At 42.4% G+C, this 14,364-nt stretch overlaps 1 protein-coding gene across 1 annotated transcript in view; it reads right to left on the reverse strand.

The window, feature by feature from the left end:
• The window catches only part of FBXL17 (F-box and leucine rich repeat protein 17), a 478,619-nt gene extending 467,829 nt beyond the window's left edge, over positions 1 to 10,790 (reverse strand). The window contains exon 1 of the mRNA XM_082650228.1: positions 9,684 to 10,790. Coding sequence (XP_082506354.1) covers positions 9,684 to 10,676 — 993 coding nt within the window. The 5' untranslated portion in view covers positions 10,677 to 10,790. The remainder of the gene's footprint in view (positions 1 to 9,683) is intronic.
• Between the last annotated feature and the right edge of the window lie 3,574 nt (positions 10,791 to 14,364).

Genomic DNA, 14,364 nt, shown 5'->3' on the forward strand with positions numbered 1-14,364 from the left:
GAAAAGAAATAAAAGGCATCCAGGTTAGAAAGGAAGAATTAAAATGTTCCATAGTCACAGATATCATGATCTTATATACAGAAAAAAAAAATACATATAAAAATTTAGAGCTAATAATCAAATATTTCTGTATACTAGCAATGAACAAATCAGAAATGAAATAAGAAAGCACTTCTATTTGCAACAGCATCAAAGAATACTTTTTTATACTTTCCACTTCTTCATACTGAGATTTCCCATTTGTTGGGTCAATGTTATCATATTCTTCTATAATTTAAATCATGTTTCCTTCCATTCTTTTAACATGTTTATAATAGCAGTTTAAAGTTTTTATCTGCTAAGTCTAATATCTGTGCCTACTCAGTTTCTATTAACTGCTTTCTTTTCTCTCAGTATAGGTTCCATTTTTTTCTGTCTCTTTACATGTCTCAATTTTTCATTCAAAACCAGACATTTTAGATAACATATTGTAGCAACTCTGGAATTTGATTTACTTTTCAGAATTGTTTTTCAACTTTAATCTCCCTGGCCTTAAATGGTAGGATATGAGTCCCCTGAAGTTTGAATGTCTCTGCTCAAGTTTTAATTCCTATTCATATTTGTTTTTAGCCTGGCTTCCTAGGGAGGTCAACCCGTGTCTAAATTGCTTAGTTTCCAGCTCGTTATTTGGGCAAAGATATGCTCAAACATCTCAAGTCTGCTCTCCAATCTGTGCGTGGGATGGGAAAAGCATATTCAAGGCTTATACTCAAGTCTGCTTTAGCCCTTGCTTTCTGCTAGATACTCTCAAGTCTCCCCTGCACATATGCATAGTTTCAGAGTAAGCCAAGGATATGTTAAGAGCTTATTATCCCTTTATGGTTCTCTCTTTTCCAAGGTCTGCCTGTTAAACTCCTAGCTCATCCCCCACTCATCCCAACTGGCACCACAACATGAGACTTGCAAATATGTAGGTTTTCACCATTTTTTTCCTAACAAGTTCATCACTTTTAGTTGACAAACACAGGTTGTTACTTATTGCCCCAAACTAAGTTACCCTCTTAAGACACCTAAGCTGCTGGTTTTCCAAACTCCTGATTCTTGCCAAACGTACTGGGGTTCGAGGGTACAGTAGGGGCCTCATTCAAGTGTGGTGTAGACCTCCACTATTCTTACCTGAAGCTCTAGTAGTTTTCCTAAGAATAAATGCGTCTCATTTTGTTGTGTGCTTTTGGTCGATTTCCAAAGCCCAAATAGTTTTGGGCAATTCTTCCTAGTTATTTTACATATATATATATATATAAAATTTATATATATATATATATAAATATATAAAATTCATATATATTTGTTTTGTGTTTGTGGAGAGGATTCACCAAACTCTTCATGCAGCCAAAGCTGGAAGTCCCTCTCTGGTGGATATTTTTAATGCTTGTTCCCCTCATTTTATAGATGAGAGAATTTAGAGAGATTTAGAGAGACTAGATCATTTGTTTAAGGTTAAAGGACTACATGGCTTTAAAGGGCTAATTTGTCCCTTAACAAAGAGAAGATTCGTGGAACATAGTCACTGGAACCAAGAAACATCTTGTTTAAAATATGTCCGACTTTCGATCGTACCTTCTTTGAACCTTAGTTTTCTCCTTTGTAAAAGTGAGAGGATTGTTATCATTAACACAAAATTGACTAATCTAGATAGATCTAGATGGGTCTTATTTATTCAGGTGAAAGGAAATTAATAAGTGAGTAAAGATAAAACCAGTACCAGCAAAGATGGATAAAAGTAAAAAGGCAAAATACTCAGCTAAAATACCAATGCATATTTAATAGATCTTTGCATATGGCTGTGGTAGGCAACCTACAAAATGGCCCTCAATGACCCCACCTGCTGGTACTTACATCTGTGTAATTCTCTCCTCTTGAGGGTAAGCTGGATTTACTGACTCACTTCTAATGAACAGAGTATGGCAGAAGAGATTAGATTAAGAAAACTGTGGCTTCCATTTTGAGTGTTCTCGACTCTGTTGCTCTATGTGATTAGCCCTATGGAGAAGCCCAAATGGCATGGCAAGGAACTTAAGCATCTGGCCAACGGCCAGTAAGGACCTGAGGCCTGCCAAAAACCATGCAAGTAAGCTTGGGTGAAAATTCTCAAGTCCCAGTCGAGTAGCCCCAACAAACACCTGAATATAACCTCATAAGAGACCTTGGATCAGAAGGACCCAGCTAAGCCACAAAGGGATTCTAACCCACAAAAAATATGAGATAATAAATGTTTGTGGTTTTAAACTGCATAATTTGTTAAACAGAAATAATTAACTAACACGTGTTTAAATATTCCCACTTTTCTTTCTGTCATTAAAATGCTATCTCGCCCCTATCCTAACTCCTCAGAAAAAAACTACTATGCACCATGCTATTTTCTTAACTCATTTAACAAACATCTGTGCACATGTACCTAGGTTTCTGTGGAAGACACTAAGACATGAGATTTATTCACTGGTTTCAAGATTATATGGTCAAAGGCATTTCTGAATTATCTTTGGATCATCTGAGATTCAAGAGAAAGAACATTTCAAAGGTTGCTTTGAAGAAAGAGAACATAGGTCTGTAAAGGACTGGCCTGGAAAATTTTTGCTAAATAAGAAAGAGGAAAAAATGACAATGAAAAAACTGAAATGGCACTTGCATCAAGCCAGGAAATTGCTTACTTTAACACAGGCCTGTTAGCAATGTCTTAAGTGTGACAGAAGTCCAAGCCAAGTAGGTACTCTAACGCTGTATTAGATCAAGGGATCTATCATCTTATATCTTGTTGCTCTTTCATCACTGCCCTAATTTATAGGGTTGAAAATGGGTTACTCTTTTTTTTTTTTTTTTTTTTTTTTTTTTTTTGTGGTATGCGGGCCTCTCACTGTTGTGGCCTCTCCCGTTGTGGAGCACAGGCTCCGGACGCGCAGGCTCAGCGGCCATGGCTCACGGACCTAGCCACTCTGCGGCATGTGGGATCTTCCCAGACCGGGGCACGAACCCGCGTCCCCTGCATCGGCAGGCGGACTCTCAACCACTTGCGCCACCAGGGAAGCCCTGGGTTACTCTTTTAATACAGGTGGTCTAGCCCTGGAAAAGGGAAGAGGAAGCAAAGGACAAGCAGCTGCCTTTTATAGTGTGATCTGGAAGTCATATACATTGCTTCCACTCACATTCTATTATCCAATATTTAGTCACATAGCCACCCCTATATGAGAGGCTAAGAAAGTCTCTCGTTAGGTAATCATGTGCCTAACTAGAACACGATGGGTACTGTTACTAAAAAGAATATAAGGCGAATGGATATTGGGAAACAACAATGACTTCTAGTCAGGACCTGGGTTGAAAACATGCTTAATATTCTTGATCTTTACTGGCAGATCTGGACAATGCAACTAAGCTATTAATTACCAGAAAATGTACAAGCCATATTACTGATATAATCTGAACTAATCACTACCAGGCCAATATCCAAATATTTCTAAAACTTGAAGATTCTATTTTTGATTGAGGCATTGACATAAGGTATCAGAAGATACTTCAGACCAAAAAAACTTCCAGAGAACGTATCACTGCTTAACATTTGGTCATACATATCCCACAGACCTTTACAGTACTTAAAAATCAACCATGCCAACACCTACATTTGGCCATTTCATTTCTTGATGAAGAGATCTTATGTGCTATCAGATATTACTACAAAAAGGAGTTAAGGCTTATGAGCATGCAGACTGTATGCAAGTTATAGAAATATAAGAAGTAAATCTGTGTAGCTATTTTATATTGACTATCTTCTCTATGTCAGTTTAACTTTTTTGGCCTTTTCAATTTTTTTCCTATATACACCATATCTTGCCTCTTTTGTTAGATATTCTACTTATATTGCTTGCCAAAAGCTTGAAAGTAAAATTTACTAAACAGTCTGTTGAATAAAGCACCATTTAGAAAAACAGAGACACAAAACATATTTCTGGTACTTTTTTTTTTTTTTTTTTTGGCCACACGGGGCTTGCAGGGATCTTAGTTCTCCGACCCGGGATTGAACCTGGGCCCCGGCAGTGAAAGCGGTGTGTCCTAACCACTGGACCTCCAGGGAATTCCCTTTCTGGTATTTTTCTAACCGTACAACCATAGGGAAGTCACAGATTCTAAAACTATTTCCTAATCTGTAAAATAATTTCTCACAATTTAATCATTAAAATTTAAAGCACAGCAAACTAATAAAACCCCCAACTGTTACTACATAGAGTGTTAGTCTATAGCAAAGTCAGGTATTTACACAAGAATAAGTTTTATTCGAAAGCCAGTCACAAAATTCAATAAAACAAGACTTTTTTTTAAGTATTTTGGGAGGAGACACTATGAAATAATGTGTTCTTTTGACATATCTCCATTATTCTCTGAGCACTTCCTTGCATTCTGGCTCAAAATATTCCAAGCTCATCTTGTGCTTTACTTGTCCCAGTCCTAGAATCAGTCATTTCTCCAAGGAACACTGATTCCTTTTAGCAGAGAATGATATTTAGAAGCTAAGATCTGGACACTAAGTGTACTCACTGTCTTGCGTATTGCTGCTCAAAGATCCTCTCAGAGGGCAGAGCGAGGGAATGCATGCATGTATGTATGTAACCAATCTCCCATCACTGTTGCTAGCTTCTTCCACCACATGGATGCCCTTACCACATCACTTGCACACCAAATTGGCCAAGACTTGGGCAAGATTCTTTATTTCTAATTGAAGTATAGTTGATTCACAATATTATATTAGTTTCAGGTGTACAACATAGTGATTCAATATTTTTACAGTTATACTCCATTTAAAGTCATTACAAAATAATGGCTATATTTCCCAGTGCTGGACAATATATGTTTGTTGCTTCAAGATTCTTCATAAGCATAAAACAGGATATTTAACCAAAGGTAAGTAACTTTTTAAGAAACTATTATTTTAATATTAAATGCTTCCATATTTGCCTTCACATATCTTCCCTTACATTCCCTATCATTTATACAACTTGGTATCTTACGTTGGTAAAGAACAGCTTAAGGTTACTCCCCTTGACAGCTACTCTTTACAAGGCACCAAAATGTATAGCCTTCTCAAAATGAGAAGAAAAAAAATCTCACCTTTTGGTAGCCTGATTTGAGTAAATTATCCAAGATTACTAGGCATTCTCCAGCAAAGAACAATCTTGAACCTGACTTCCTAAGGACACTCCATTTTAGCACTGGCTAAACCATCCCTAGAACTCCAGAGCCATACTTCCCAGAATTTATCTGGTACTGGAGCCTTAAGTCAAAGCACTCATGAAAAGCTACATGTAACTTAGCTCCTCTTACCCACTAGTAATCTACATTCATAGCTTTAAAAAGTCGCATCACTTTTTTTCTTCAACTCCCATTGTCATTGCTTTTATCCTTGTTTTCATATTTGAAAAAAATAGATCAGATACATAAGCTTTCCTCCAAAGCACACTTCTCTTAAAAAACTCTTCCTCGATCACTAAAGCAACCTGTTCATAATAAAGCTATAAAAATACAAATTTAACAACTACTGATACATTATCAGAGATGCATTCATGGTGAAGTGGTTTTCTAATGATGGTGATAGATTTTGGGTCTCTCACCTGGTTTCCTTTGGAAAGAAATAGTCTGCTGACAGAGAGCAAGATATCTAAATATATACCATACAAAGCCTCTAAAATTTAAATATAGATTCAAAATACCCAGTTATTCAAATAGCTACTACTTAAAGAAAAATATTCCATTGCTATCATTTGGTAAAACTGTTATAGTGGATCCACTATATAAAAATATAATTGTGATATCAGTAGGTAAGGTTGCTTAAAGTAATAAAGGCAACAGGTAGCAAAGACTGAAGCTAGCTTATGTGATCCAAAACAATCCATTTACCAGTCCAAGATCATATGTAACAGGCTTAAGTACTTTAGAAAATGCTATTCCCACAGTTGACCTTTGAAGAGCCAGTCCCTGCTTCTCAAATTTCTAATATTTAAAGACACAATTCAACCTTACAGACCCAATTATAAAATTAGCCTCTGACTCATAATGGTTAGATGTTGGCTGGTGTAAGCTTCCCCCCACTCCCTAATTCAGGAATCTCTTTCATAAATTTCTGAGAGAAGACTATTTAAGCCCTTTTACACCATATGTTGAAAAGATCTCTAAACCTGGAAACACTGAGCTGGGTTCTAGCCCAGGGTCTGCCATTCACTATCTGAAATGTCTTGGGGTAAGCCATATCACTTCTACAGGCCTGTTTCTTCATGCATAAGAAGTAGGGAGTGACAAGATGACCTCAAAGGTCTCTTCCTGAAGTTACATAACTATGATTTCCAATGAAGTTCACCATTTTAAGAAAAAATTCATTTCATCTTTACAGAGCTCCTACAGTTAGAAAGGACTTTTTAAATTTTCAGAAAATCACATTCTTCAACCCTGAAATTCCACTTCTTGAAATCTACCCTAGAAAAATGACCACATGTGCATAGAAAACATCTATTAGCATTGTTTACAATAGTAATAAATTGAAAACATCCAATTATACCATACTGAAATAAATATAGTATGGCATAATACTATGGGATACTATACAACAGTTAAAAAGAATGAAGGAAACCATATACTCACTAATTAAAAAAAACCCTCCAAATCATACTGTTAATGAAAACAATTGCAGAACATGTACACTTTGATGCCATTTACGAAAGGCTATGAAGTTTTACACAGGGCTCTCTACAAAGAAAAAAATATTCTGGAACTGCACAGTCCAGTACAGTAGCTGCCAGCCACGCATGACTACTGATCCCTGAAATGCAGCTACTGTGACTAAGAAACTGAATTTTAAATTTTATTTCATTTTAACTACTTTAAATTTAAATAGCAACATGTGGCTAGCGGCTACTGTACTCCACAGTACAAGTCTAGAAGAAAAATCTAAACTGATAACAGTGGTTAGTGACCTCTGGAGAGAAAACTAGATAGGAGAGTAGGGGGTGAACCAAGGCCAACTTTTGCTTTACGGGCATTATTTGAATATTTTAAAGCAAGTAATACTACTTACATAAAAGTAAAATTGAAAAAGAAAAAGCCCTATTGATATTGGGTCAAAAAATCTGCCTATGAACCACAGTAGAAAGAATTTAGCTTTCTTTTGCTGTTGCCATACCTGGAAAAAACTGAGCAAGTATGGTAGTTTGAGTCAACTTCCCTAAAAACATCTTTGAATCACATTTCCTCACGTCTCTCTCCCAAACTCTCTCCCCTCCACATCCCCCTTTTCTACAACTGTAGTAACTTCTGGTACAAAGGCCGCAGCAATACAATTATAGAAGTTATCGCCCATTATCAGGGGAGTAGGACATACTTTCTAATGGGGATAATGGATTTGTGCCTCTCTATGCAACAACTCTCTGGTACTGTAAAGAAAATTGTCATAGCTCCCTAAGTCTTCTCTTCTCCACGCCTAAACAGAGCCAGAAACTCTTCACCATCCAATGGCTCTACTGTGGCTCAAAACAACAACTCAGGATAGAAACACTCCTTAGAGACTTCCCTTACTGGCATGGCATATTCACCCAGAGTCTCAGCCCAGACTTCCTAAAAACCTGGTCATTCACTTGTTCATCAATATTTACTGAGTGCTATTAAATGCCAGGCACTGTACTTAGGGGAGAAGATAGAGCAATGAACACTATCTGTGTCACCAGAGCCTCTGCCCCCCAAAGTCTTATCCCCAAAAGTTCTACTTCGGTTGGTAAACACTAAAAAACTTCGATTTCAATTCATTCCAGACAGTCTGACTCACTCTGTGCTGAACACCACCAGGACCATGAAAACCACACAGAGTATCTTTATCCAAGTTTCTAATACAAGTAATGGAAATCTATATAACATGTCTAAATACTCCAACACAATAGGTAAGTCCAATGAGTAATTTCCCCAAATGTCCCTTAGATCAGGTTTTCAACAGTCCCTAGCAAAAATGTGGAAAAGAACAATGTAGCAAATGAAATAAACTTATTCTATATAAGTCTCTTTATTATGAAATCATGTCCTACCACCTTTTTTTTCTTTCTTTTGTTTTTGTATTAATATTCTCTATTTCATGAAATAATAATGGTTTAGGTAGAAAGTGGGAAGTACTTGGTTTTTGTTTTGTTTTTAAACAGTCTTACTTACCAAACAAGACAGCAATCAAACCTCTACACCAAGTATTCGCTGATATTTAATTTGTCCATGTCATCCACTAATTTAAAAGGTTCAAGAATGTTCCCTCCGCCCTAAAATGCACACCCTGAACATACAGAGGTGGCGATTACTCCTCCAAAAATACACCTCTGTAAATTAAACAATTACATTTGGACATAAGGAAAAGGTAAGCTTTCCCACTCCTTTGCTATATTATTTACAAAAATATTAATATCACAATAAAACAGACCCAAACACACAGGATTACAAATATGCAAAAAGTCTAATCAAAGTATATTGTTGACAGTATATAATTATACTGTCAACAATTATAATTGATGACACTTACTTCAGTAACAATAAAAGTAGCCGAATTCTTATCTAGGTTTTTCTATCTAGTCTTAAATATCATCCACACTGAGTAACCAGGTTTATATTTATTAAGCTTCAGAAAGCTGCAGATGTGGGGGTGGGAGAGAAGAGAGAAAATGAGGGAAAAAATAACTTTTTAATAATAGCTTACTACAAACTATCACATAACTACGTGACTAGCACTAGCATTGACAAAATTGCAAATTTTACTTAGTAGTTGCGAGACAAGGCTCCCACAAGACACCTACCTCTTCCCCCACTCATCTATCCCCCAACAAAAAATACATTTGTCCTTACCTTCTGGTAATCTGTATGCTTTTATGTAAGGGTTAAAATGTACAAAGGTAATACAACACAGCATAAATAAAAGGGTTTTCAAGTCAGGCAGGCCTAAATTCCCCAGATCTGCCCCTTACTGTCTGTGTGTGACCTTGGGCAAGTCATTCAACCTCTTCAAGCCCCACTAGACTGTAAGCTCCGTAGGAGCAAAGACCACTTCTGCCTGACTTACTACTGTAGGCACATGGCACTGAAATATCAGTGTCTTCTTGTATAAAGTAAGGATGTTAACAATATTTCTTTCACAACGTTAACTGAAGGATTAAATGAGATATTATGTATATAAAGCTCTGGCACAGTGCCTGATCATGGTAAATGATCAATAAAATTAACTGTTTTTGACATCAACTAGCAGCTATCAAACCTGAAAATACTGTTTTAAGACTTTCAAACACTAATATACAAAGTCTTCACCCAGTCAGTGTAAACTGCTCAAGTGATAAAACAATATTTCACACAAAACTTACGAATAGTTTCTAAACCACTGGGCTGGGAATCTAATAATAGATGAACCCTGAATTATGCGCAACAGACCCAAGCTATTAAAAGACATTTAGTAGACTCCAAGTTTTTCTACTTCAATAATATGCCATAGGCATCCTCCCCATTGGCTTCCCAATCTCCCCTTCGGACGTCTCCGGCTGTCAGGGAACCCCTTCCTCCGTGCTTAGAGGGAGGAGAGAGAAAACCTCCGAGGCGGAGGCCGGGGTTGGGGGGCAGCGCGCATCCCCGCGCCACTCGCCCGGACCCACCTTGAGCAGGATGGATGGCGGCAGCTGATTGATGTCTGGGGTTTCGGGGGATGGCTCCCTATGACAGTCGCACGGATTTTCGGGGGTCTCCTGACACTCCGCGTCGCCGCATTCGTGGTGCTGCTGGGCGGGCGAGGGGGCGGTGCCCCCCGCTCGGACGGCGTTCCCACCGGCCTCTGTGGGGGCACCTTCCGAAGTGGGAGAGGAGCGCTGGGAGCAGAGAGGCTGCGGTGGCTGCTCTGGGCCCTGGCAGCAGCCGGCGTCGGGGGGCCGCGGCGGCGAGGCGCCTCCCCCCGCAGGTCCTCCTCCTCCTCCGCTGCCGCCGCCGCCGCCGCAGGCCCCCCCGCCACAGCGGGGCTGCTTACAGGGGGTGCAGGCGGGGACCCCGGCCCCCTTCCGCTTGCACACCATCTCGGGAGGCGTGGGGGGCTCGGCCGGCGGCGGCGGCCCCCGGAAGAGCTGCACGGCGGCAGGCGGCCCCAGGAAGCGCACGGGCCCCAGGCTGGCCAAGAAGAGGCTCCGGCCCTGCTGTTCCCAGGCGGCTGCCGCGGCCAGCCCCAGCTCTTTGCAGCAGGAGGCGGGCGACGAGGCCGAAGCGGCGGCGGCGGCGGCGGCGGCGGCCGAGGATAGCAGGAAGCGGCGGGCGGCGGCGGCGCAGTCCTCGGCGGCCAGGGCCGCGTAGCGCCGCGCCAGGTGCTGCGAGGAGGCGGCCGCGGCGTAGGCCCCGTCCCGCGGCGGCGGCGGCGAGAGCGGCGGCTCCTCCTCTGGGCCGGCGGGGGCGGGCGCGCCGGGGCTGTGCACGATGAAGCAGAGCATGCAGGGCCCACGGAAGAAGCAGTCCCGGCTCCGGGGCGCCGCCGGCTGGGGGGGCGCCTTGGCCGGGGTCCGGCGGGGCAGCCTGAGGAGAGGGCGGCGGCGGCGGCACCAGCTGCAACAGCGAGGCCTCTTCTGGCTTGGGCGGTTACGCGGCTCCTTCGAGAGAAGGTGGCCCATATAGAAGGCCCCGAGAAGGGGGACCGGGATAGAGAAGTAGGGAGGCCCGGACAGCCGGGCTCCCGGCAGCGAGGCAGGCCCCTCTCTGGCTGGGCCTCGGGCCCGCGGCGGGCGGCGGGGTCGCCCGCCTTGCGCACACACACGCACACACACGCACACACGGGCACACACGCGACGGTGGGGGGGTGGGCGTCAGCTGCGGGCCGGTCTGGCGCCGGATGGGGGCTACATGCTTTGCCCCGGGAAGCCGGGAGAACGATGGGCGCGAGCTTTGGGGACGCGACGGAGGGAGCGAGCCTGCCGGCTCAGTCAGTCAGTACGGCTGCAGGGGGAACGCGGGGTCCGGCTCGGACCATTTTAACTGCGGCTCCGCTGGCGGCGCGCGCGCCCGCGACACAGCTCGGAGCCGCAGGAGCGCGCGACCTGCTCGGGGAGGGGGCGGAGCCGCGGCAGCGGCGCGCTCGGGGCGGGGGCGCGGGCGCCCGGCTGCTCACCCGGGACGGGTGGGGACTTCTGGGAAGCGGGCCGGCGAGGGTGCGGGGCTCGCGGGGAGCTGCGCGCGCCCTTCCCTCCCGTCGCCCAAGGTTTCGCGTAGCCCACGCCCCTTTTGTGGGGCGGGAGGAGAAGCTTCCGAGCCAGCTGTGTGCATCCGTTTGCACTGCCGCGCTGACGTCTCTAGGTATAAGTTCAAGGACTGCCATTGGCCGGGAGCCGCTCGACTCTTTCACCCCCACCTCCCGACTCGGAGACCCGGGCCACGAAGAATAGGTAAACTCGATTCCGCCTGAAGGCCGACTTGGGTCCCCGGCGGCCCCTCGGGTGGAGTGGCAGATGCGCGGCCCTGGGCTGGTGAGAACTCTAGTTCTCACGTAAGGAACTAACAGCAGGTAGTGCGGCACTGCAGTGTTTCTCCACTTGTTTGCATACTTGTTGCTTGTGACAGACTACTGACTTTCCATAACTTTATTTCAGAATGAAAGCATATATCAAATTATTTATACACACCAGAAAGATAAACAGTTTTTTCAACCCAGTTAGTCATCCAACATCCCAGGCTGCAAGCTATGGATGACTTTATCGTCTGCACCCTCCAAGTCCCATCTATCCATCCATCAGGTACAGTACTTTAAAAATGATTATGCAGTGCCTGCTCTAAGATAAAAGGTTCTAGGCAGACTTGGGAGACCCAGATGAAAAAGAGGAAATAGTCTTGGCAGACAACCCTTTAGAAGATTTGCCTACAATGAGACCAGAGAAAGAAGGCAATAACTAGGAGCAGTACCTGGTGTTGAGAGAAGGTTAGTTTTCACAAGGGAGAAATCGGGAGAGGCTTTTGCAAGGAATTGGACATGCTGATGGGAATGAGCCAATATAAAGGAGGAAGTAGGGAAATGAGAAGAGATAATACAACAAGGCCCCTGAGAAGATGGAGTGACGATTACCTTGGGAGGGATACCGTCTTCACTGTGACTGGAAGGAAGGAGGAAAAGATAGATCAAGGTTGAATACAGATAGGTGGACATTTTTGGCAAGAAAGTGAAAGTTCCTTTCAAATGGTCTCTACTTTAAGTGGAGCCTGGTTACATACTGAAGGGTGGAAGGTGGCCGATGTTTTTAAAAGCTACTAAGGGTAACTGAGAGAACTGACTGAGGAATCAGTATTGCAATATTCAAGGCCTGTCAGCGTAGAAACCTTTGTTTGAGCATGCCTGACTTTCCCACCACAGTGGCCAGCCTCACCCCACCTTCACCCAACGTACCATCAAACCTTTGCTAATAGAGGCCTCTTTGTCAGGAATCACTTTTATTTTTGGTCTGCCAGCATTCAGGGATCTCCCTTTCTCAGCTTAAGAACAGTGAGATGGAATTCCAAGAAACCTAGAGGCAAAGATTCATCAAAGGGTTTAACATACATTTCTATCAAGGCACTGCCCAAACTACATTTACCTGCAGGTATTATCCACACAGCTTTCATCCCTCTGACTTTAAAGGATTCTTTCAGGGCCCCAGAGCTTCACTGGTGAGGAAGGGAGGTTAGGAGTGACAGGGTTACCTGAGGCCTTATAACAAATCCTTTGCATCTCTTCCAGGCTACACTTTGAGCAAAAGGAGAGTGTGTTCTAAGCCTTTTTATTACTCTCTCTGTGTCAAAATTGTGGACCCATTAGCTTCATATAAATTAAACACACATTATGACCTAGCAATTCCACTTGTAGGTATTTATCGAAGAAAAATAAAAGCTATACACACAAAAAGACTTGTGCAAAAATGTTCATAGCAGCTTTATTCATGATAATTAAAATCTACAAACAACCTAGATGTCCATCAGTAGAAGAATGGCTAAACTGGTATGCTCGTTCGATAGAACACTACTCAGCAATTAAAAGGAAGGGAGGGAGGGAAACAACATGAAGGAATCTCAAAAAATTTAGGCTGAATTAGACCCTGGAGTTGGAGGCCTAGAATTTTTACCTGATTTTAACAAGCTCCCCATGTGATTACTACACAAACAGCCTGGCACCATGCAGACCTATCAGAACTACACATAAAATCTAACTACAGCTTCTTGTTTTCAGAGGTGAGGCAAGTGACTGAGACTTTTGAAGTGGTTTCTGAAATATACAGCACTGGTTCTTCCAATTCCAGAGCCATTCAGCCACAAGCAGGTGGCTGCTGTACCACAGCATGTAGCAGAGGGTTTCATATGTTTTAATAAGGATTAAGCTACTACTGTTGCCACCAGAGCTATAATGAGTTTTAGAACTCATTACCCTAAGTGATAATACTGATAAGTATTCTAAATATTCAGGAGATAGAATTATGAGTAAGAGTAATAAATTGCAATTTAGAGATAATTATAGCACTGGATGGCCTTTTTAATGAGAAAAAGGAAAGCAGCCTGAACAACCAGGAGCTGGCCTGGAACTATTTGCTAGGCCTTGGTGTTACTGGCATTCTCAACTAGGTTTGAGTGTTCTGTTGTACAAAAACAATCTCACAAAACATCAACATCGAACATGGCCACTCTGTGATCATAACAGACAAGAAAAAAATAAGATGCCTCTGTAATCATGTCTGAACACAACCAACACAAGAACACTCCAAACCACAAAAATGACAAAACATTCTGCCTAATATATGTGATTACTGTTTCTTGACCAATTACAACCTAAGCCTTGCTCCACTCTTCCTACCTTCTAGATAACAATTATTAAAATATCCAATCATAGAATAACCTCTGCTTCCTGACAGCATCCAATCCAGAGCAAAGCCTTAAACCTTCCTCAAAATCACCAAACACAAGTCCAATCCTTTAAGTCTTTTACACCTTTTTATTGAGACTCTCCACAATTCCTCACATGTGCTATGTGCCTTTTTGTAACAAGTCAGTAAACTCAACTTGGTTCAACTATGGGTGTGCTCCTGTTGGTCTTTGGCTGGAGAGCATTAACATTTGTTATAATGAAATGTCACCACCCTGTCTAAAATTACTCCCTCTTTATGCTGTACACCTTAAATTTTATAGTGCTGTATGTCAATTGTATCTCAATTAAACTGAAATAAAATTACACCTTCCTTTACTTTTCCTCTTACAGTGCTTTTATTTTCTTTATATCTCATTAGCACGTGTCTGTTTTGTTATATTTTTCACTTTTAGTCTCCAGTGGAAGAGTGTAAACTCCATGAG

Source organism: Grampus griseus, assembly GCF_964374135.1.
Source record: "Grampus griseus genome assembly, chromosome: 3".
Taxonomy (NCBI): domain Eukaryota; kingdom Metazoa; phylum Chordata; class Mammalia; order Artiodactyla; family Delphinidae; genus Grampus; species Grampus griseus.